This window comes from Bactrocera neohumeralis, chromosome 3 (assembly GCF_024586455.1).
Source record: "Bactrocera neohumeralis isolate Rockhampton chromosome 3, APGP_CSIRO_Bneo_wtdbg2-racon-allhic-juicebox.fasta_v2, whole genome shotgun sequence".
Taxonomy (NCBI): domain Eukaryota; kingdom Metazoa; phylum Arthropoda; class Insecta; order Diptera; family Tephritidae; genus Bactrocera; species Bactrocera neohumeralis.
In genome coordinates, this window is record NC_065920.1 from 1359104 (window position 1) to 1385114 (window position 26011).

Consider the following 26011-nt stretch of genomic DNA (forward strand, 5'->3'; position numbering starts at 1 on the left):
AATGTTCTATCGCTGATATGATTGCGCCGTAAATTCGACGGAAGTAAAGTTATTAAGTGTTATGTTTGCTTATGTGAAATGAATGAAAAATCAGGAATAAAACTCACTGCAATTTCCATACAAACCCTCACTCATCATACAAGCTGTAAGGAGCAAAAAACCTTTGTTGTGCGGTTGCTTTTTTTCTTCCGTCATTAAGTCTTATTTTAATTAAATTTTATTTTATCTTTCGTTTACTTTATTTCCTACCTCATTTTGATGAGGTCGTGTGCCTTTTATGGCATTCAGACGGCAAATAGTTGACCAAATGGCTCGAGTTTGCCCAATTGAGTGAAAGCACTGTCATTTTCCAAAATTATTTATTAAGGTTCAAAGGTAAGACAGCGGCTGTTAGGATCCATTAAAAAATTTGAATGCGAATATGTCATTATAAAGATATTCGTCTGCATGAGCTTGGATTAAGAAAATTTTAGCTTCAACTTTCAAATGTGCACAAAGCAGAGTAGAATACGATAAAAATTTTGATTTCTGTTTCAAAAAAAATAATCGCAAACTTTATTTTCCTAAATGACTTTAAAGGAATCGCAAATACGAAATAAAAGCTTTATAAAGAAATAAAACACCACAGTAAATATATGTAAACATACATACATATAAACAATAGTACAAACCACACGCACACTTCTACGATTGTGCTTTACTGCTTTTGAATTGGTTGGGTGTAATTAAGTGCTACTAAAAACTCATAAATCATTCTTATTTGCTTTCCAGCGGTCCGTCAATGGCCGGGGCATTTGCGTTAAGGATGTCTACTACAAAAATTACCGTTAATATCCGGTGCCACTTTATTAACAGGCATTTATATTTGCCCTGCTTTGCCATCATCAAGCATTCGTGCTTCTATTTGCACATTATATATTTATTTACGCCGCCGCGTTTGCGGCGCTGGCCTTGTGTACACAGTCGTGCACGCCTCGACAATCGCCCCATTGAAGGCCACGTCAAGTGGGGCGCCTATGCTCTCGTGGTCGTGGTCGGAAGTGTGCGACAGGCATTTGTGGGATAATTTTCATTGCGCTTTTGTGCTGAAAGGTAAACAAGAAATATGTGTCAATACACGCAAATAAATCCACTAATCGCCCTCCTACACACGACGAGTAATTTACGCTTACCAACACTGTTTACAAATATATTCTGCTTATAACTCACTTGCCTTGGCTGCGAAATCTTGTTTTCGATTTCTCACCTGGCAATATAAACAAAACAGTATGCAATCAGCACTAATGTGGTGGGGACTATAATTGCTACCGCCAGAGTAATAAACAGTGATTAACAATAAAATTTAAATTGATAACTGATTGACACGACACGACACGATGAGTTGTCATCATAAAATATTCAATTTATCATAAGATATGTGCTTATCAATGTTTGATACATTAAAGTTTTTATTTTATACAAATTCATATTTTACAAATGTTTGCATCTAAAGGGTGATCCATTTCCTTACTTTTTTTAAGAAAAATTACAGAAACTTCGAATTTAATGAGAGATATTTATTATCATTCGAAAGCACATTCTGTGGCATTTTACTTTTTGCAGATTGTCTCTTTCAGCTGTTGGCCGCGGCTACGTCTCAGATGGTCCATTCGTTGAGTCCAATTTAAATGGCGAATGACTGGCGTGATGTTTTGCTCCAAGGCGTCGAAACGAGATTGTCTGCGTAAACTTCACACTTTACACATCCCCACAGGAACAAAGTCTAAAGGTGTGATATCCCACGATCTTGATGCCCAATCGACCGGCCCTACAATAAATCCATTGATTGATGCGATGTGTGGGAAGTGGCTCCGTCTTGTTGAAACCAAATGTCTGCGAGATTACGAGCTTCAATTTTAGGCATCAAATTGTCGGTTATCATGGCGCGATAACGGTTACAATAATTTTGAAGAAATATGGACGGATGATTCCACCGGCCCACCAACCACACCAAATCGTTGTTTTGAAACTCTTCAGGTTGCTCTTCGACCCAAAAGCGGAAATTTTTCAAGTTTATTGAGCCAGAAATAGCCCTCATCGCTGAACAAAATTTGGCTCGAAAACGTCGAATTTTCTTGGAATTTTTCAAGATCCCACGGAACGAAACGATGTCGTTAGACAAGCTTGACGTAAAATTCGCCAAGTCGTTCCACACGTCAGTCCGAGTTCCTGCCAATGGCACCGAATCGACTCTTCATGGCCTTCGTGTACATTCTCAGCTACGGCTGCTACATTTTCTTCACTGCGTGCTGGTCGTGATCTATTTCGTGGAATATTATCCAAAATGAATGCGGGGTCTCAAGGTGGGTGATGTAGTTGCTAATAGTATGCTCAGTAGACAGATTATATTGACCAGAGGTTGAGCGTATAGCATGAAATACATTCTTTACAAGAATTTTCGTAATAAAGTTGACATCTCTATTAAAACAACCAATACAATAACTTCGTCCTCATATAGCAAAGTATCGTCTGAAGTCCCTGAGTCACACATTTTTGCATTTATATATACCCATTATACCACACTCATAGAAAAGTCTCGAGTTCTCAATAGAAAAGCTCGTAGAGGTCAGCAATAAAATGTGACTGCCATCCGAAACAGCTTTGCTTTTTGTATTCTCTTAAATGAGTTCGTAATAAAATTTAAGTGAAATTAAAAGGCGAAAATAAAATGTAAGCGCATCGTTGCGCTTTCTCGCTTATTTCCCTGAGGAAATTATGCTTTAATCCGTTGCATATTTTATGCCAACAATGCTGACACTTTAAAATTCATCTTCGCCACCTCCGTTCTTTCCACGCTGCCAAGAAATAAAGAGTAAGCGAGCAAATGCGAAAACCGTAAATGAGTTGGCAGAAGTGCTGATGCTTTAAGCGAGTCTAGATTTTTGTATAGTTCTTTGTTTCAATAGTCATTAAAAAGCTTTCTGTGGACTTCTATTGTCATTTTTATTTCGCTTTAGAAGAATTTTCCCTTTTCATTTTTCAACTGTAAATATATTCCCGTCCCGGTCATGGCTATCCCAACCCCATAAGTATAGCGATGTTTTGGCACATCATTAAACTTTTAGCTGCCATTGTCAATGGTAATGACACAGCAGAGTGGCCGTCGCCAACTTAAACGGCGACTGACCCAACGACCCAAGCGAAGCGCAGACACAAAACTAAGTAATTGACTGCATACAGACATACACACATGTGCACATACAAGTATATATAATGTTTGGTTGGGTGGATTAGAGGAGTGTCTCTACGAGCACCCAGTTGTATGATGGCAACAACGAAATGCAAATTATTCAGTATTTTATTTGAGCTAACCCCTTCCACTAAACTCAATCAAGTGTCTCTCCCATACATAGACGAGTGCATAAACAATTAATTTACAGGTCCTAACACCATTCGCTAGCATACACGGCACTACTAGAAGTACTACTTACCAGAATCGACTGCTGGAGAGATTTCCGCTTGGTAACATTGATCCACTTACGAGTCGGAGTTCGTGTTGTTCGTGACATTTTTGGCAGGTCACCAGCCCAGTCAAGGGTGCACTGTACACACGGGGGGAGGATCGGGGGCATGTGTGTCCATACATTTGTACATGCCTCGAACCGATGAACAGTCATAAAGCTTGTAAGTGCAATGAATTATAGGCGGCGACGGCGACCAGAGACGAGTTTTTCAACTGAAACGAACAACGAAAGGGTTGCACTCGCTCACACTTCGTTGGCTTGTTGTTGTTTCTTTTTTACATGTGTGTGTGTGTGTTGCCTTAAGCAGTGGGGTGCCAATCGAATGTCGTAAAATTCAATTTACGCAAAAATGGATTTGTTTTAGCCACAACAGAATCGAAATCATAAATCACTTAACCTTATGAGCTCCAACGCAAAGATATGGAGAATATACTGGTATGAAAAAAGGAGGGTAATCTACGCAAGAAATTGCTTACACCATGGAAATCAATCACATAAATGCTCAATATTTTAATGCCTTTGAAAATCAGTCAGGAGTACTCACCTCCACTCAGTTCACTCCGCTGCTCCTTCGTAACAGACAAACAGTACGCCTGTTAATATATACGTATATATGAATGTGTCCTTATGTGAGTATATGTATGATTGTATTAATTTATTTGCATATGCGAGTATTCATTACAAATATAGAAGAAACCGCTCAAGTGTAAAAAGTAATTAAACAACATGATATCTTACAAATAAACACATTTAATTCGCTCTGCTGATCTCCCGCTTCCCTTTTCCTTTTGTTAAATTGACTAATTAATTTATTAATAGAAGTGAGTCTGAAGGGAATTGTCTCTTCAAATAAGATAATGGAGAAATCAACAGTTCAAACTTCTAGTTGTCAAGATTTCTCATCTCGTGTCATTGAGATATCTTAAATATTTGAGATACTCGTTTTAAAATGAAGAGAAGTTTGAACATTCAAAATCCAAAACTCATTGCCTAAAACATTTAGGCAATCAACTCCTTCGAAAATCTCCGAATTATAAATTATAAGATACCCTTTCACATGTTCCAACAAAATTAAAAATAAAGAAGAAGTTCTGTGGCAATTGTCGATTGGGTTATCCAGTTCGAAGCGAACATGTTTGAAAGCTGGAATGTGCTTATTAGATCATACTTGTCGTAAATGAAAAAATAAGCACCAACAAATACAGTAAAGAGCTTTTCATTCATAGACTCAAATTCTACAGTGGTGGCTCTATATATTAGTAAGAGCAAGACTTGTTTTTTAATGTTTAAAATTTTCAAAATACACAGATTTTTTGTAATAAATTTATTTTGGAAATACTCTATTAAAACACTAATTTATAATAATTTATTAAATTTCCAAATTTTAAACAGTTTCCATCGCTAAAATTTATTTTACAAAATTGTATGGTCTTAAGTTGCTTGAATATGACTTAAATCGGGTAGTAAGCGATTTGTTGTAATTTTTTCGTATATTGAAAAGAACACTATTTAACGCCTGTTATATGTATGTGTAGTTTGTTCTAGCGGCATTTTAATGAGCTCACGCTTACTTTTGTTAACGTCTTCATAAATTATGCAAATTATTCCATGTGAACTACTCCATATGTCTTTTTATTTCTGTCGCGTTACGAATTATTCATGCAATTTTAAAAGCCAAAGCAAAGCTGAAAATTTTTACACTAAATGACGTCATTTAAGAAAATTAATTAGATTTACAAATAGACAACCGTGAATTGTCACATTTGCAGTATATACATACAAATACAAGGCCTGAACATGTGTTTCACATCTCTTACCACGAACTCCCACCACAAAGACTATGTATATACTTACATGGCGTATTTGTATTTATATATTGACATTGTTGACACATCCGCCACCACAACGCACACACCTGTTCCCTGTGTTGAAATCCTCTACAAATTGCTCAAACGACGGCTTTCAACGCTCTTACAAGCTGCTATGTCACGGAAATGAAGTTGTTTGGAGATTCCAATGTGATAGTAAGCAAACAAAGCGCACGCATACCAGTTAAGAACAGGCGCCCCAGTCCTCGTGCTATTGGACAATAGAGACATGCCGAGGAGACGAGCGATGTCAGTGGACTGAGTGTTGTGCGTAGACTAATAAGTCTTTTACAAGCATTGCTTTGTATGTACTATACATACATATATGTATGTATATTATATGTGCGATTGTGCGTATATGTGAGAACAAGTTGTATGGTTGGGGAAGTCTATGCGTGGGCTGCGGAAATCCTAATTTAGGTTTTATTTGTTGTGGTTGTTCTATTTTTGAGATGAACGCCAATGGAGCGAAAAATATCTGCTTCTGGCTTCAAACAATGCACAGGTTACACAAGATGAAATACTCTCATCTACAAGCATAATAAATGTCTATTTTATTTATTTAAAGAAGACAGATAATAATACTTATATCACGGGGTGGAAACTGATATATACCAAAAACAAAAACTAAGTTCCCGGAATTAAAAAATAACGATTTTTACATTTTTTATCTATGTATGAGTACGAGTATATTGTCTATATATTGCTAATGTAATCCTTTTTGTCGTTCAAAACGCCTTTAAATTCACACATTTTCTCGATTTCTCCTTTCAACTTAACCCAAGCACCGTTATTCGTATTCGCACATACCTATATTTCATTTCCTCGCGTTTATTTGCTTATTGGCCCCCAGCGAAACACTGATGCATTACTCTTCGCTCTTTTATGCGAATGTTTGTATGTAGGTATGTTTCCAGGTACGTATGTACCACAGCAGACTGCAAAATATGCGACTGTCACGTGTCCTGCGCACATTCTCCTACAAATCTTCTTTGTCATTACCACTTTGTTGGCAATTGTAGTCACATTTATATTAGCCTAACCCCCTCTGTGCCCCGTTTCGAATGACAGTTTCACCCTATCTTTCCATTCACTGATTTTCGCTTCCCTTTCACCTTTCCATTTACCAGTTTACCTTTCACAACTCTATTTGTGACAGCGCCGTTGTCCTGCTGATAACTTACCTTAGGCGTTTTTATTTTTGTTGCTTGGCGCGTATTCCGACAATCGCCAGCAAGTATGTCATTCGCGTTGGTCACTGTTGTTCGCGATTAGGTCAGTGGCGCATTTTCGAGAATTTTTGTTGTTGGTGGTTATCCAAAGCTGCTTGTTTTCGTTGCTTCGTAGAAGTTGTGTTTGTTACGCTATGGACGTTTTTCGCCTATTGCGGCTGACTTTACTGAGTTGTCAGTTTCTTAAATGAGTTGAACAATATATGTGACCTGGTCTACGAAAAGGGAGCTAACGTGCGAAACTAGTTTTCTGGGAAAAGCTGTTAAAAATAATCTCATTAATTGTTCTCCTTTTTTTGACACCTAAGCCCCCTTTCCGTAGACCATGTCACATATATTTATGGTTTTACAGATTTATATATTTATTTGTAGATCTCTCTTTTAATACTAAACTTAAACAATATTTAGATTTCCATATTCCATTGAATATTTATGGCTATATAGCCCTCATTTCTCCCTTAGCAGTATATGAGCAAGGTAATTAACCACACACATACTTTCACAGACATTACTTTAACCCGCTTCACTACCGAAATACGAACCTCTCTTTTATTATTTTAATTTACTTATTTCTATTTTTTTCAATTGTCTCTTATATATCTGCGTTTACTTTTTAAATTTTAATTTATATGTAGGTATCTATAAACTTATACTATGGTTGAGGATTGGTAACGAGCAGGTTGACGCGCATTTCATGTTTCTGGGCTGGGTTTTTAGGGATACTGTTTCACTTTAAATATGTTTACATGACTGCAGAAATTCACTTAATAATCTACCTAAACAAGGCGAAGTAAATAAATTTAAAAAAATATGCTTGAAAATTATATGGAGAAAATTCTCTGTAAAAATAAGTTTGAAACATCCGCATACTTTTCAGATCTAAGCAAATATTGGGTAGTCGAAAATGTATTTTCACATTTCTAACCAAATTTTCACTTATTTTATTTCTTTTATTTATAATAATAAATAAATAAATATGTACCATTTGGTAGACCACTTTTTGCCATGTTTCCGCTGGAGACATTATTATGATATTTTTTCGACTACCCCATATAATGAATAATTCCAGAAAACTCTGAAACTATCTGTAACCACATTTGAGTATTAGTTTAGCAAATTATTACATATTCTGTAATTGGATAACACATAATATTATAAATTAAATTTTCTCTAATAAATTTGTTTTTTATTTATTATAAAGTACATGGTAACTCTAAAATAATACTTTTCATATACATATACTAGGACTTAGGAAATTTTGTAAGGACACATCATTTTATCATTTAATGAATCAGCTAACCCTTTTATAGGTTAGTGAAAATGTCACGACTAAAAATAGGACACAAAAGAATTAAGAGTTCGGAAAACGGTTAGGAGGCAAAATAAAAATGTTTAACAATATTTGTACAAAATATAATATAATAATATTTAAAAATAGATTTCTTAAAAATTCATTAATCAAAATAACAAGCTTATTTTAGTTGGAAAAAGTCGGTGAGATATGAGTTTAATTAATAATATGGCAACACTGTTTATACACTTCCACTTTTAAACAATATCCAGTCAAGGCAGACCCCTTACTCCCTTAACACCGGTTTCGAGGCACCGCCACTCAACCGCTCTTCTGCCTATGGTGTAGTTGGGAAAGCTATAAAACCTGTGTACTATATCTTTTAAAGCATTTACCATTTTGTTTGCGCGCATAAAGACGCGACAAAAATTTACATACTATTTGTCGTAATACAAATCTCTAATTTATAATTTCGTCATTAGTGCTTGGAATTATTGGAATAATACAAAATCGGTTCCTTACAATATGACTATGAACTATTTTGTTATTGTTTTTGGTTTTTGTATACAATTGCACGTGTTTTGCTAATAATCAAACCTAAGACTTGCATATTTCGCAGCGCATTCTTCTTTTCGCTTCTATCCCATGTAGGGCTTACGCAGACGCAACAGCACAGGGTAGTGTAAGTCCTCGTCGTACAGGCCGGACGTCATCATCAATTCCTCGTGCCGCTTCCATATGGTCTCATTATAGCGCTGTGTTATCTCCACTGCGAAGCCTCTACGCGTGCACTCGCCAACAAACATCGCCATGGTTTTGCCACGTCTTGGCGCCATTATTATCGCCTCACCTCTGGGTGCCATATAATACCAAATCGTCTCCACGAGCGACGAGCGCGCTTCATCGAAGAACAGGCAATCGGCGGAGAGGATGACATCGAATTTCCCAGCCTCCGCCGTAGCACGCGCACTCACATCTTCCCACTTGAGCACCGAGCACTTTGTGTAGCAGGCGAGCTCGTTCAGGCATACTGTCTTCTTTACATTCTCCACCGACACATCGTTGCCATCGGTGAGATGCACCGCATAAGGCTTAGCGTACTTGGAGAGCATAAGCCCAGCTAAGCATGTGAATCCGCCACCCAATTCCAATATCCATTTATCACTATACGCAGCGGCGTCGGATAGAACGTAAGCGGTTAATGCCTCCTCTGAGGGCCACACACAAATATTGCCGGTGTTATTGAAGCCCATTAGGTCACTGGCTGTTAGCTGACGCTCCACGTGATGTATGTTAACGGTGAACTCCTGCTGACCCTCCCCATCGAGCAGCACACTGTACTTGTACCAGTTCTCCGGTTTGCCCAGGCAGTTCAGTGTCATATGATCTTCGAAGCTGTCCTGGCGCAACAGGTCGAATGACTTGAAGCGACGCACCGACGCCGTTTGCTCCTCACCGAACTCCTCGCCCGACGACGAGACCGTCTCCTCGGAGTCTTTGCGCAATACTTTCGCTAAAATCTTCCAGCGTTTGCGCGCTGTATTCGCCAAGTTAGGCGTGGCTGGTGGTGTTGGTGGCAGCACAGGTTTGATATCTTTTAAAGCTTCATTTGTAAGGTTCGGTGGCTGGCTCACATTCTTCTGCGGATGATGTGCTTGTTGTGGCGCTTGTCGTTCTTGTTGTTGTATGAGATGTACACCATTCTCTTTGATGGTGTTCAGCGTGTTGTCAATGTCGTACTCGAGCATTAGCGATATCGACGAGAGCTGTTGGATGGCGGAGCTGGCTGCGACGGCGGTGGCCGACATTACCGCTGTGGAGTCAATGACACTTGGCGATTTGTTGAAATTTTGTACAGAAGTCGACATTTTCTATTTCTATTTCTATTTCAAATTACGGCTGGAGTTTGACTCGTTGACGTTTTAGTCTAGGCTACGATTGTTTTGTTTCTGATATGATTTGATTATGACTTTTGATTTGAATGTTGACCAGCGAACACTTCTGGGTCGGCGAGAGTTTGGGTCTGTAAGAAAAAAGTGTAATGGTTACATAACATTTATGCTTATGGTTTTAAGGTTCAGGAATTGTAAAATTACATAATTAAAGAAGAATATTTTCATATTTTGTTTAGATCTTTTAAAGTGAATAATTGCTAATGAATGTTAGTCTATGTTGTGTGCGTTTACGATTAGGAATATAAATTGCGCTCTAATTAAAATCAAAGATTCTTATCACAATTACTATTTTCTCCAAATACTACCATAAACTTGTGGATTTTATAGCCATTCTTGGTGTTCCCGCCCCTCACATTGCTTTTCTCATTCATAACTTATTATTTTTTGATGGAGCTTTTGCGCATAAAACCAAGAATATGGCAGGGAAATGCGAAAGACGCTCAAAGGCAAAAACGAAAATCGAGAAGAAATTATACGGGAATTTGTGAGAAATCTAGGGAAATATTGCACGCCTGCAGCGTCTTTGGTTGTTGGTGCTTGTTAAGTAAAACGTCAGGTTTTCAGGATTTTGCTGCGTTTAAACGGGTGAAAGGAGGGCTGGGAATGCTGAATGTTGCAAGTGAATGTCGACAATGTAGCAGCTTCATGAGCTTGAGTTGCAAAATATTTAGTAACATTGGCCGACGGCTTTGTGACTGCCAAGCACTTTGATTTCTCCGTCAATTTTTATTATTTGAGCGTGATTAAACTTCATAAGGGGTATAAAGTGGACGAAATGGTAAATATTTTACTCATGTTATCTTATGTGAGGTAAATTCACTTACAATTTCAGTGAAGTGTTAAAATATTAATTTATGTCTTTTTTTATTTGTCGACGCTTTACTTAAGTGGGTGGGCACTTCTCATATTAAATAAGCAATCGAAAGGTTTTGTTAGCCAAACATTAATTATTGCTTATCAAGAACAATAAGGGCGCTGCACTAATTTATTCTTTGCGACAACTCAGTGGAACTTTTATTCTTCAAACTTTTTACTTTTTTTTATACTAAAGTGACAACATCGAACTCAAATTGTGTGCGTATGTTTGTAAGCACTGTTGTGAGTTGCCTAATAATGCTAACAGCGAGTTAAAGGTGGCCAGCAACAACAAAAGTTACTAAGAATTTATTTCTGCTTAAGCGCTCTCACACAGAATGGATTTATTAGAACTTTTGAGATACGCAATATTTAAGGAATTCGGATATCCCTTAAAAACATCCATTCGAAAGCTACTTAAAATTTTTTAAATTATAAGATATCAAACAGCTTTACGTCTTTCTCAGAAAATAAGCAATATAAAAGCTTGTATAAATATGGTTCGTCGCATAAAATATCCAAAATAAATATAACTATTTCCCGCACCAAAATTCAAATTCGTTTGCTTAAGTGCTAAATCACATTTGTGTTAAGGAAGATTAAGTACCGCACCGCAAAATCTTAATATCCATAAGACAAAAACAAAGGAGGAAGCACATGTGCCTAAGCAGACAAATCTATGCCATGGACACGTGTCTGCAGATGAATACATGCATAGGAGCGACTGTAGGCAAAATGGTATCCATTTCAGCAGGCCATTAGGTGAGGATTTATGTTAACAACGCTGCAAACAAGTAAAGTTGTTCGCTTGCCACGATGGCCAATGAAACAAAAAAGCACACATCTATTGTATGTTAACATATAGACAAAGAAGGTAATAAAATCCACACTAAAGTGGTTTTGTGTGTACATGCATATATGTATGTACGCTGAGAGATAAGTTTGCTTCACATATCGGCAGATAAGTTGCCACAGTACCAGTCAAAATACCAATAAAACAAATTGGGAATAAAATCAGATGACGAAGCCAACAATTCCAACGCCGTAGAATGGAGGCACATGTACCACGTTCTAGCAATAAAATCAATATTTTTGCTAGGTTCTCATATGTAAGAATGTATGTATGTGTGAGTGTACATATGTATGTACCTGTCGTACGTGGGTCACTAAAGCGAAATCAAAGCAAAGCTCTAAATTTCAGCACCCGCATAACTGCTTGAATAACCAATGCAGTAAGAAATGGGGAAGTAAAGCGCTTTAAGCGACAGACATTAAATACTAAAAAGATAAAATGTGAATTTATTCAAGAAATTCAAACTTTAGGCTGTACGAGTATGCATATAAGTAGATACAAACTTTTGGTATTTGTTGGCAGGCGTTGCATATTCTGATTTAGCATACTTCATTAATTTGCGATTCTTTTCCATTTATTATCATTCGTTTGAGAGCTGCTGTTGTCTTAAGAGACTTCAGACGTATAACTTGACATTTTATTTATAAAGAGTAATGAAGTTTGGATTAAATTGAACCGGCTTTCCACTCAACAATTTTCTACGATATAAGCTCTTTCAAGCTGCATTGTTAATTTGCTCACTTGTTACGAATGAATGTCCCTGTTTGCCACATATTTATTGCCAACCAATCGTTTTTCTTATAAGCTCGGTTATTACAGTTCATTCCGGACATTTCACTTTTGCAATCGGCTCCCATCCCTCGAGGCGGTAGATCAAACTGCAATCACTCAAGCAACGACCAAAGTTGGCGCGTACTCGAGAGAAAACTTTTCACCAGCAAAAGAAGAATCGACAGCTGCCACAACGTCATGCCACGATACCCTTGTGCAATTACATACGAATTTATACTCGTTGCTACATATATCCATCGTGTCAATGGTGCTTTTGTTTTGCCGCATTCATACTGAAAATTGCACACTTGATGGCCCCTTGCACCTCCGGCTGCATTCAGCAAATAGCAAAGCAATTCAAACTTTATAAGTTCGCCGACAAAAGTGCCGTTATGTAGTGCAGCTCCTTACCGTTTCGTCTTGTTGTAACGGTTTTTGTTGTTCTTTTATTTTCATTCTTGTTATTTGATTTGCTCCACTTTTATGTGCTCAGCAATTTAGTTTATTTTCTGCAACTTCTCCCGCAGTAGTCGTCATCATATTTCAACCAGCGTCATAGCAAACGGTTCGTTGTGATGAAGAAACGGTGGAGAAGGATCATTGTCTCAAGCCGGGGATGTACGCACATCTTAAGTAGACTCGCTCGTCAGTTGCATCTATAGTTCGCGCGATGGAATGCATTTAATTGCCGCATTGGCGGTGAGTCCATTGCGCTTGCCACTGCCATTTTATGGCGGTATTATTTGAAAGTTAATGGTTGCAGTGGGCAAGGCAAAGATTTTCATTATCTCAAAATATTTAATTTTACTTAAAAACAAATACTCAATAAGTGCCTATTTTTTGCTACTTGTGGCGGTTATATACTTATTTTTATTAGGTTAAACTGCTTTATTTATTATAGAAAACTTTTAATGTTGAGTGCATTTGCCTTTTAGTTACGTATACGCAGGGTAATGCACGATGCAGAAGTTCAATAAAATATAGGCTTTGAGCGTAGAAGTATACAAATAACTGGCTTATACTTAGTAAATGGGACAAGGTGAAGTGACATCGTTTGGTGTGAATAAGTTTTCATCAATTGACGAATTTAATTAAGGCAGCGTTCTTCCGCCTATGCTCTACATTCTCTAAGCAACTGACCTCCCAATGATTAACTCTGACTCACAATTACAGCAACCTATGCGCATGACACTGTAGCGCTGGCGTCGAGTAGCAATTATACTGCCGCCTCCGGGAAACTGCAATCCATTCCCAGACTAGTGACTCACCAAATGGAACATTGGCATTAACACTGAATATCCTATACCAGTCTTATGACCTTATATGGTCAGGAGCTATCAACAAGCCCATTCGTAAATTATCTGGAACTTACAATTGATAAGTGGGGTACATAGAGAGGCCACATGAAAATCGATAAAACTCAGCTTAGGTTAACATTTGCCCGGATGTATTGGCTTCAAACGTTCCGACTCAGTCTAAAAATCAAGCTACTCGCATAGAAGGCAATAGTTAGAGCTATGTGAGCGTATTGAATTCAAATATAGAGCAGCAACGTACTTGCGATCCAACTGCTGGATGATAATTAACAATGTAGAGACTAAAAAGATCATATAGTACATCAGATCTCCCCTTACGATTCAGTTGATATCAGCGGCTTTTATATAAAATATTTTTCTTGTACTGCAATATTTTTATTATTTAATGTAACTGAGTTGCAAATACTAAAATTTTATTGAGTTCTTCTGTTTACTTTCGCTAATATTGTGCATTTTATTTTCCCAATGACTCTGACCAAAATTCGTGCATATTGGAAAGCTTTAAGCAGATATTTCAAGCTTCCTCATGCCAGCTCAATAGAAAATATATATGTACCTGGTGGGCGATATTGTTGCGGATGCTAAGATTTGCACGCTTACAAAAGGACAATGAAGACTTGCTTGGTTATCGACATTTTCGTTGCTCTTCTTTGCGATCCCTAACGGTGCATTGACCGTTGAATAACTTTGTAGACTATTATTATTTATCAAATTTTTATTTATTGCAGTAAAGTATATTTTCACCCGCATTATTCAGACTTATTATCCTTCAAAGAAGTTTCTGACACATATCAGCAGAAAATACAATAAATTTTTCTAGTTTACAAATTAATCATAAATTGCAAAAAAATTACTTTAATTATACGAAATACATATTCTTTAAAATGTGTGATATTATTTCACGGGAAGTATATTTTTTTTAAGTTTTTGGAATAAAAATAGTCGATCATCATCGTGTTATATCATCAAGGATACAACTAAAAATCTAATCAACGTCAGAGCTTAAGGTTCAAACCCACAACAAAAATTAAAAAAAAGTCAAATGTGGCAAAATCTGTACTACAAATGAGTGTAATTTTAACTAAAAATATTTGAAGGACATCGCATGTTGTTCAAATGTCAATGACTATCCTTCTCCCCTACACAAATGGCCATTTTCCCACATAGTTAATATACAATGTACTAATGAGGGCACGTCAGTCACATATGTCTGTACATATGGCAGCTTACTAAAATAACACATGCACACTCATGGTTATCGATTTCAAATTAAGGCTTAACGGAAGGACATTAAACTGCCCAAATGCACACCCACGCAAAATCTCACACAACCACGCTCAAATGAATTTCTGATGGAAGTTACGTGTGATTGCTGATATGGTGCGTAAGTGTGTGTGCCCACTCATGACAGGCACACACACATAGACGAAATACGAAAGCATTTACTTTTAGACACATTGTAGATAAAAACGAAAGCGAACCACAAGCCATTCAACTGTTGATGAAGTTTTCCAGTCCAGCACGAAAAAGGACAAAAGCAAATTAAACCGTTAAGCACACGCAAATAAACAATTAAAACGAGCTACGTCAACTGGACGATTGGCGCACAAATGTGTGTGCGCGTGCGGGCGCGGAAAGACAACAGGCAATATTTAATGTCAGCGCATAACTGTAGTTTCCAATAACACTCCTGCGAATTTCGCCAACTTTTACGACCGTAGGAAATGTGGAAGGTGCGTTTATGTTTTCAGTTTTAATTCACATTTTATCCAATCGTAGCATTTATATTCTATAGTATATTTGTACTCGTATAGTACATGACATCTAGTATAATCCCACCACGGCTTATTTAGCCAAGTCTTGAACAAACAGTGCCATGAAATCTATATGTGTTCACATAAAATCGAATGCCCTTAGAAGCAATTTCTTGTTACATGCTTAGATGTGTTTGTGTATTTGTTTGGAATTTATTTTTATACAATTGGATTATTAGCTTCAAAGGCACACACAATTTTGTAGGCGCAACTTTTTGAATAAAAATTATTTTCAATTTACAAAACTTAGAACCTTAAATTATTTTTATGGGCAGTGCTTTATTTTATCGATTAACTTGTATAATCTAAACCAAGCACCTTCCAAACTCTTAAACACTCTTCAGAAATGCAAATCAAATACATGCATATGCAAGTATGGGTAGATGTGTGCAAATGTGTGGGTATTTATTTGAAATGCCTTCATGAAAATAGCTCCGGTTTTAGTGATTTTAGTGCGCAGTAAGTGCATGTGTGCATGCGTGTGTAAGGAGGTCTTCTCCCATATACATACATTCACATTTGATATCAAAACGTCTAGTGAAATTTACATATGAACTCTTAAATTGTGTTTGTGCCTCACTGACATTTAATATAAACCCTATCCATTTGACACTGTGTGTCTGTCAAATATTTCATATGTGTTGTTGTGAATTCGTAACTGTTGACAGTTTACACATTTCACTTTTTTACTCTGTGAATGGTGAATGTGGCAACATGACACGTCAATCTCACCTGCTTTATTACTGGCAAAGGCTACTGTCCAACTTACTGCCAATTTAAAAACAAGTATACATACTTACATACATACTTTGATTCACTTTTTAAAGCTTAATACCCAAAATTATTTTCAAAGTCACACTTTCTATGATTTCATTTCTGTGAACATTTTTCAATTGCATCCTATCCAAAAAAGGCATGAAAGCTAAATTGTTATTTGAGGAATGTATTCACATACTACCATAATTCGTTGGCATAAATGTATTGCTATTTTAATATTTACTTTGAAGGAGATGAAATGGACAAAATTCACCTTTCAATTTGATCACAGTAGTATAAGCATATACATACATATATTCCTAAGTATGTGTGTTTGTAGTGGTCAATTTAAATTTGAATGAAAATTTGCATTTCAAAGAAGTGCAAGCCCATTGACTAAAACAGCAAAAGTGCAACGACGACGACAACAACAACAACGAAATCAATAAGAATCTCCCAATTGTCTGTGAATAGTCCACACAGGCGCATGTCCAATTACACTTTCACCTGTGCAGTAATTGCCGGCATGTCTACGAGTGTGTTGTTGTTTGCTTTGGCGCTGCAGATCTAATTTTTCTTGGCTATTTTATCTATGCAATGAAATTCCACTTAAAGTAACGAGCCAATTTGACGTTGCTTGTGTTTGGTTGTGCATTTCTATTATTGCCACAAATTTGTTTTTGCTTTGCATTCGACGCTGTTTACATTGTCACAGCTGCTGCTTCTGTTTGCTTTTTTCAATGAATTTGGCTATTTCATTTGTTGGCTATGAACAACATTAGTGCCCGGTAGTTTCCACTACGGAATGAGTAAATTGCCACTGCGCTGCGTTGTTGTTGCTGTTGTAGCCAGCGACGCTAATGTTGTAGCCATTTCGTAGCGTTGGCAGTCGATCTACTGTTGGCACGATGTGATTAATTCTTTGCGACATTCTGTCGTTGACAATTCTATTGCTTGATGGCAGATTTGCAAGTACATACATACAAACATATTTTAAAAACAAAAATTTCGCTTAAATGCACCCAGTGAAGAAAGATTCAATTTTTGACCGAAAGTACTAAGCACTGTTGACAATGTTCACCTATTCATATTTCTTCTAAAAAGTATAATTATGTATTACCTGCTTGACGAGTAGATATGTTCAGTGGGGTGAAGGATGGGAAATTTGTTATATAAAATATTTTTAATAAATTTATTAAATTCGTAGTATTAGTGATCCATGGAGTTAATCTCGCCCGTGCAAAGCTAAATCTAACATAAGAAATAAGTCAACAGTTAATCAATCTTCTTCAAAGCATCGCTCTTTTCAGTGCTACATTTTCTTGACTCTTTTTCATTAGTCAAGTAAGCGCAATTTCTTGGTGGTCATCTTACATACAAAACTGCAAGTGGTTACACGGATGCACATCCACTTGCGTGCATGTGTTTGTTGGTTCCTTGCAAATATTTTATTTATTTGATACTAATTTATTTTCGCTCATTACTTTTAGTTTCTACGAGCAATTTATATCGTTGGCCGGCATTATGCAGCATTTGGCTGCCACTCAGCTGCTTACGTCACACACTTTTGTTAGTTCTTTTGCAAGTCTTCTTACAAGAAAATGCAACTGTTTGAAACCCATGTCTAATTTTGAATATTTTAAAGCATCATTAATTACTTTAATTTTGTTAGAAATTAATTAAGGCATTTTTTTATATTATGCTGAAGTGCTTGGAGGAAAAATTTTTTCTTTTTATATAATATAGTAATTTTTATCAATAAAAAGTTTAAAAAAGTGAAACAAGTAAAATTAGTGAAGGAAATATTTTTTCATTATTTTCACTTATTTTTGAACAGCTGTAACTTTTTTTAACTTCTAAATTTCTGAATCTAAATTTAAATAGCATGGCACAATGTAATTGGTAGCACTGGAGAGGTACGACTGCAACGGCATCTATTGACAAAATACGAAAAGACTTTTTCGACTACCAATATTATGAATGTATTGTACTTTATGCTCACTTTAAGGGGGTATTTTACTTTAGAAATTTGAAAAAAATCGAAATTTCTTCATAATTCGGTAGTTTAGATATTCAAAAATACATCTCTAAAGGGATTTTTCACATTTAATATTGTTTCCGAAGTTATAGCCATTTTATTTTTCAGAAGACCACAAGCATATAAATTACGTCGGCGACGACACGATTTTTTTCGAATGAAACAATATTTTTTTAAATTAATTGTATGTACTCTTCAAACGTTAATAAAGAAATGATAAAAAATGGATAGTAAAAACATAAAATCTTTTTTATCAATTGCCAAAAAACGCTCCAAATTCGAGCCTCTAGCCTAGAATTCCCACTGAAGTGGTTTCGGTTACCACACTGGGCGTATACGTAATATTTTTCAGCATCTCGTATATATGTAAATTGTGATTATTTAAAGGACCTGCACTGCTAATAATGCAACCACACCACAATGAGCACCACTTGCTGCAACCTGCATTCGCGAACATAACCGCCACAGAGCGTTGAGTGTGAGGTTCATTAGCGTCTCGCAGCTGGAGGGTAAAAGGCTATTTATGGCCGGTTGTGTGGCTCAAATAACATTTTAGCGGGGTTCGACCGCTTCAAACAGCTAATATGACTGACTGTAACATATATGTATGTAAAAGCCACAGCACACACATGCACACACACACGAGAATCGAAATTTAGGGAAAGTAAAAAATATGAAACGCATAATTAGCTCATAAAAATTTGTTAGCACCCCAAGGAAAAACATAACACAAAACAACACAGCGCACAAATAACATAAAAATCAAGAGAAGCTAAAGCAGCAACAATCGTGCCGATAACAACAATTATAATGAGCCTAACAAAAACGCATTTGTGTGCACAAAGAAAACAATTTCACACAAAAAACGCAAAACAGAAGCCTCAATGAGTGTGTTTTGCTGTGCCTTATCCTATACACACACGCATACATATCAGCATGGATATATTGTTCACATAAAGACAACAACAAAACGACATAATATATTTAAACTTGCGTCTCGGTGTTTCCTTCCACCCGCCTAGCTTGGTTGCTGTTCTCCACTGATGTCCCGCATTTTGTCGCTTGTATTTTTATTTACGATTTTGTGTTTAAAATTCAGGGCTGTCCCTACCCCCCTTTCATATGCTACTATTTGTAATAAGCTGCGGGCTGCGGCAGACTTCAATACAATGGCGCTCTTGTCCGTATTTATTTATGGCTCACTGTCGGAGGCGCGAAAAAAAGGAAAAAGAATTTCATAAATTTATTTCAAATGATGCAGAACGCTTTCGCTGTTGTCGAGTCGATTTCGCCTTACTCATTTGTGAATCTCTGCATAAGCGCGCACTGTGTTAAGAAATTCACATTTTATAGTCGCCCATGTGAGCGCTCATAATTTTAATGCCTTGCACTTAGGGACACTTAAAATAGAGATTAATAACACATAAATACACACTTTGAGGTTTTGACAACTATGCCTTTGATAACTGCAAATAATGTTTTTGTTTATGTAACATGTATATTGCTATTAAATTCAAGCGATGTGCCAGCGATAGAGATCCGCTATTATTATGTGTCGGTGAATTGTAATTTCTTTAAATATTTCAAATTATTCTGTTTAATGAATAAACTTTAATAAAAGAAATATTTAGATTAGGCATGACTTAAAGTCAAAATATAGAAGAAAAACTGTTAACTTTTTTCTCCTCATTTTAATGTAACGGATTTTTTAATTGGGAGAAAGAATTGTACGTAGTGTCGAGAATATTATTGCCGCTAGCGCATCAATTGAGGAAGACCCAAATCAGTCTCTCACATGACGTTCTCAAGCGCTGGGCATCTCTGTGACGTTCTTGTGGCGAATTTCGTGAAAAGATCTTGACCTATATCCTTACAAGATCAAATTAACGCAAGAACTGAAGCCGCTTGACCACCAGAATCGTCGAATATTCGTGAATTGGGCTGAGCAACAACTTGAAAATGATCCGGAATTTTATCGAAAAATCATCTTCAGCGATGAGGCTCATTTTTGGCAAATGGCTTCGTCTATAAGTAAAATATGCGTTATTGGTCAGGCAGCAATACACACGAACTCCATGAGTCATCATTGCATCCCGAAAATAAAACGATTTTCTCAATGATAACTGAATATTTTTCGCCCGAATTGGATGATATGGACTTGGACAATATGTGGTTCCCACAGGACGGCGCCACAAGCCATTCAGAGAATGTCACAATAGATTTATTTAAACCAAGTTTGGTGAACGTGTTATCTCACAAAATGGCCCAGTCAATTGGCCCCCTCAGTCGTGCGATTTGACGCTGTTAAATTTTTTTCTGTGGAGCTACATCAAGTCTTTTCTTTGCCAACAAGCCACCCACGATTCATGAGCTTTGTACGAATATCAAAAGTAAAGTTGCAGCAGTAACGGCCGATTTATGCTTGAAAACCGTCGAAAATTGGTTGCAGCGTCTGGACTTCTGCAACCGTGCCCGTGGTAGCCATGCAAAATAAATCGATTTCCATTTGTATGTAATGACATCGAATTTACTATCGCAAGAATAAAAAATTTCCTTTATATGCCAAACCATTTTAGTTTTATTGAAAACTTTTGTAGCGTTCTTATTGAAAAACCCGTCAAAACTGGTCCAGGATCTTTTTTTGAAAACTAAATGTCATGAACGCGAAGTTGTTAGAGTAATTAATTATAATTAACAAATTTTTACTATGGAATTTGAATCACTTTGATTTTTAACATTTTTATAAATATTTGCAAGAGCGAAAGCCATGAGCTCATTGTAGGAATTCGTTTAGGGAAATAAACGTCATCAAGAGACGTTACGCAATTGATTATCCCTCACACCTTTTACGAATAATACTCTACAAAATTTTTGTATTCTTTCTTAACATAGCTTTATAAAAAGATTTCTAAAAAGCTAAAACCTATGAGTCCATAGAAATAAGAAACACAACGCAAAACGTTCATTTCAATCAAGCTAAGCTTTACACTGCTGCCACACTCGCACCGAATTCGCAATCCCCTTAAGTGCAATTTCACAGTTTATGAAAAGATTTCATGCCTCGTGCAAGCGCCATGTGCGAATGTGTGGCACTAGGCAGCCGCATTGTTCTTTTGCTTAGAATTCGCCGGATTGCACTGTGCCACACAAAACACTCGGCCTCATATGCACAACAACAAAGCAATAAGCCGGTGTGTACGATGCCACATATTTATGTAAGCTCCTTTCGGATGATGGACACATCTTTTTGTTCTTTTTTGTTGCCTTCTGGCAATGTGCGTTTTTCAAGAGCCTCTTTGCTTGATATGCGGCGTGTCTCGTAGTGGTCAAGGACTCAGGATTATTTGCAAGTGCACAGCAGGATCCCAACTGATTGGCATTGTAGTAAAAAACATGTTGAATGTGGAACAGTCATAGACGTTTAAAGACAACATATGAAAGCAGCATCAAAATCGGCCAGTGTTACATTATTTGTGAGCGACGAGAGAGTACGAAAGTTAGTGTCTTAAAGCAGCAGCAGAATTAAAAGACCATTGTACTTGAGTGAAGCATAAATAAATATAATAAATAAAAAAATAGGCTTTTACACATTCGAAGAACAAATAATTCCGACCCGTAAACTGTGCAAAACAGCTTAAGAAATTATTTATGGCTCAAAATTTATAAGAAATGTCTAAAAATAATTTAAAAAGATGAAAAATGCCCTAAATGTTGCTCTCTGCCCTCTCATCACATAACTTTGCAAATTATTAAGAAAACGTAAGCAGCGAAAGATATTGAAATGCGGCATTCTATCACAAAAACAAGTATGAACAATCGAGCAAGTTTTGCAGCGTCCGAAAATATTTTCGGTTGTGAGGATCTACGTTAGCGAAGAGCTTGTCACATATCTCTGCATATTAGACTCTTGGCACATTAATCTTTTCGCAAGTGCATTCGCTGTCAAGGGAAAGCATACAATCCACATATTGGCAATTGGAACCTTGTCTAGACTCGGGCGTAAGAAAGAATCTGGGAATAAAAGTTAGTTTTGAAGATGCCGCAGCGAGCGGAGACGCACAACAAAACGAGCGTCATAATCTGTGGCAAATTATACACAAACACACATACATACGCGATTGCCTTGCATAAGCATAGTTGGCTGCATTTCCCTTTCTGCTTTCTACCCAACATTTTACACTCAATTATGCAATTTTTGTTTTGCGCTTGGCGGTTGGCGGGTTGTGGGACGGCAAAGGCGTCAGCATGCCCTACTCCCATACAAGTGAACATAAAATACATGCTCATACTTAGCGTTGGCGCTGTTGCTTTTGCCACCGAGTGCGCGCCCCTTCTACCTCGCACCCTTCGCGCTCGTCTCGTCAAGTTTTCTATTTTTGCAACGCCGCTGCTTAGCTTACAACAAATTAAATTTTATATTTATATTTATTGCAAAAAACGCAACGCGCAGCACTAAGCTGAGTGTGTGTGTGTGTGTGAGTGTGCAACAAAGCATTGTATACAAACCTCATTTGTGTATTTACGAGCGTGTGTGCGCCGGCATGTGTGACTTGTGCTGAGGCACGACAACCAACAAATGTGCAGAACACAAAATCACAGCTTTCATAATTGGTTTAGATGTTTTTTCGTCTGGCAACAACGACGTGCTGCTTGAGTCTCACTCGCTTGTTGTGTCTGCATATTTCTGTGCTTCTACTATATTTTGTATTTAATATTTTTCAGCTGAATCTGGGCACGCACTGTCAGCAGCACTTTGCACACATCCATCTATGCACTCATGTACGTACGTATGTATGTGAGCGTGGGCATTTATGTAGACGTAGTCTGTGGCATGTAGTATGAAATGTGTACTCACATTTGTGGTCCTTGTAGAAATGCACGAAATGTACTGTGAATTTGCTCGCTGAAGAAGTATAATTAATGGGTTGGCAAATTGCTTTAAGGTCAGTAAATTGTTTGGGACTTAATATATTTTAAACATAATATGTAAAAGCACAGGGCAAAAAATTGTAAACAAATCACTCGTTGGAATGTTGTACATGAAATTAAGGTTTAAATAAATAAAAAATATTTTTCATGATAACAAATACTTTTTTTCGAATTCTTTTTATTGAAACTTAAGTTTGGATGGTATTATTGTTCTGTGAAATTTCCATAAAAATATTGAAACATCATAGCGTATTTATGAGAATTGAAAGAGTTTTTGTTTTTTTTTGATTTACTGCACAATGCAAATTGTCTTCCGGCTTATTAACTGCCATTGGCTTCTTACGCCACTTTTGATTGAAAAAACTTCTACTCCCAAGCCCTGAATTACTATAATTTTGGGACATGAAAATTAAATTTATTGCTCGATAATTTTCTACAAGTCGAGATTGAAATAATTCGTAAGTTTTATATGTATATTTGTAAGGCTGAGCAGGCGATGGCCACCACGCCCATCAATAACTAATGCACTTAATGTGCCAAAAAACTGACATTCTCTCCTTAGCCCGCTTGATTGTGTTCCCGTTTAGTTGAAAAATAAAATCGTTGGTGCTTCCGCTTACTATGATTGTTGTTGTATTTTTAGTCCTTTTATAAATAACATACATACAAACATTTGTGAGGTTAGAACCAATAAGGACTTTTACCCATAAACTAACAAAATTGCAATTTCCGCATTTCTGCCTTCTTTGTACTATTGTACAACAACAACAACTCCCGAATGTGTGCCACTCAAAAATCGATTTTGTTCGATGGCAACATATTGAGGCTCGTTTTCACTTTAGTACCTTAGTGTGGCCGAGTAACTCAATTTGCCACTTAATATCCACAACGGCTGCGTGCGCCTTTTTCTACCAACCAAATTCAGGTATTGCAGGTCAAGCCGCCTCTCCATTGTCCTCTTGTCGCTATTCGCCGCTTTTGCGGAATTTGACAAAGACTCAGAGTTCAATGCGGCATAGCGACAGAGGCGCATAATGCAATTTTTCCGAACTTACTTGCACGCAAACATACATCCACGGTTGAATGCCCGCGCTTGGCTGACCGTTACATACATTTTTCTCTCATACTACATTTAAGCGAGGCCAAAGAATGAGTGCCCGGTCTACCCTAGGTATTGAGTTTCGTAAAGTAACTTCCTAAGCACGGTAGAGCAGGCTTATTGTGTTTTTTGCTAGATTTATGGATACAATCTGGTTATGACTTAGTATGTCATAAGTGAACTCCGATTTGTTACACATGGCGTATGAGTAACTTTATATGCTCTTTACTATTTGTGAGCGGCGCCGTTGCGTTTTTGCTGCTGACCAATTTATATTTGTACCAAATTATTAAGTTGATGCTTGGAGACTTTTTAAAGTAATTTGTTAAAGGGAGAAATCATTCTAGAGCCATTGCGGATAATTCTGTTCACTTAAAAGGCATTCTGCTACAAAAACTGTAAAAGTGAGAAATCCCTAAAAAATCCATCAATTAAATTTTGTTTAGAAAGAATGATAATATGTATCTTTAAATGAACTAAAAATTAATAATAATGTAAAAATCCCAAGCTGGTTTTTTATCGTAATATCAATAAATACCGGCATAATTCCACAACGAACCACTAACTTCTTGACTTACACACTTTTCACGAAAATATTAATCAAATTAAAACTTTCGCTTAATAAAATTAGTAAACTTTTGTTTGGCAAGCCATAATAAAGTTAAAAAGTTTTTTGACTGGAAGCACTGCGCCTAAACTGTTCACCTGCTCGTAAGCGCAATCATATTCAAGTGCACTGCCTACATTTAGGCTCATAAGCATGTCCTCAAAACTCAAAACTTGGAGCAGCGAGCGCTTCAACAATACCGAAGCAAACTTCGTGCCATTCGACACGCTACCTGAGAGCTATGCGAATAATTGCTGAAGTGGCAGCAGGAAATTCGATGAAAGCAACAAAGGGCAGGCAAAGTAACGAGCATACAAACAAGCGAACAGCGCTGATTATTAGTCTGAATTTGCATGGGCCACACATGGCACGAAGGCATGGGAGCAGCAGAGGGCACATGTGTGTGTGTGTGTATATGTGCGAAGCCATCAATTGAGTGCCACATTTCATTTGCAAGCTTTTATTCGATTGAACAGCAGTTGCGCTGTCAGCCAATCAGTAGTTTGATTGGCGATATTCGCTGCAAGAATATTAGACGCCTTAAATAGAACATATTTCTCTCTCTAAATCAGTTCAGAAATGCATTAAATTCGAAAATAATATCGCAACAACACTTTGAATAGATGAAATATTATTTGTCTGGTTTTGAACCTCAGTAAAACTAAATAAAAATAATTTAATGAAAAATTCTTGATTATATAGAATATACCGAACCTTAGACATTTTATGTGTCCAGCTGCAATCGAACTTCAATTTGTTTAAGCGAACGTGGAATTAAAGCAATTAGTTGGAATTTTTTAAATGTTGATTCTGCGGATATGTATATTAATTATGAAAACAAATAATGCAACAGAATAGCTAACTATTTATACATTGTTTTTGTTTTCATCTATTAATCACACTCTTCCAGCCGTTCGATCGGCCGGCGATGGATTTGCTTGCCAAAATAAATATACAAATATTGCACTTGTTGTATTTGTTGTTGTGTCGTATTTACCGTTGTGTGTTTGATCAAAACAAACCAAAGCAACAATATGCCTGCTTGTCCGACGAGACAATCATTTAGCGTGCTACCGACACCCGCGCACCCCTTCATCCCACCGTAGCATCCGTCAAGCCGTCTC

General features: G+C 36.9%; 1 protein-coding gene across 4 annotated transcripts in view; it reads right to left on the bottom strand.

Annotated features, from left to right (window-relative positions):
- Positions 1-6940: 6940 nt before the first annotated feature.
- Positions 6941-26011, bottom strand: part of LOC126752120 (calmodulin-lysine N-methyltransferase) — a 34516-nt gene continuing 15445 nt past the window's right edge. For 3 of the 4 annotated variants that reach the window (XM_050462693.1, XM_050462695.1, XM_050462696.1), the window contains exon 2: positions 6941-9917. In XM_050462693.1, the coding sequence (XP_050318650.1) occupies positions 8533-9762 (1230 nt within the window). In that variant the 5' untranslated portion in view covers positions 9763-9917 and the 3' untranslated portion in view covers positions 6941-8532. Of the gene's footprint in view, positions 9918-10732; positions 10893-26011 lie in introns of those variants that run through there. The other variant, XM_050462694.1, reaches the window with a different exon arrangement.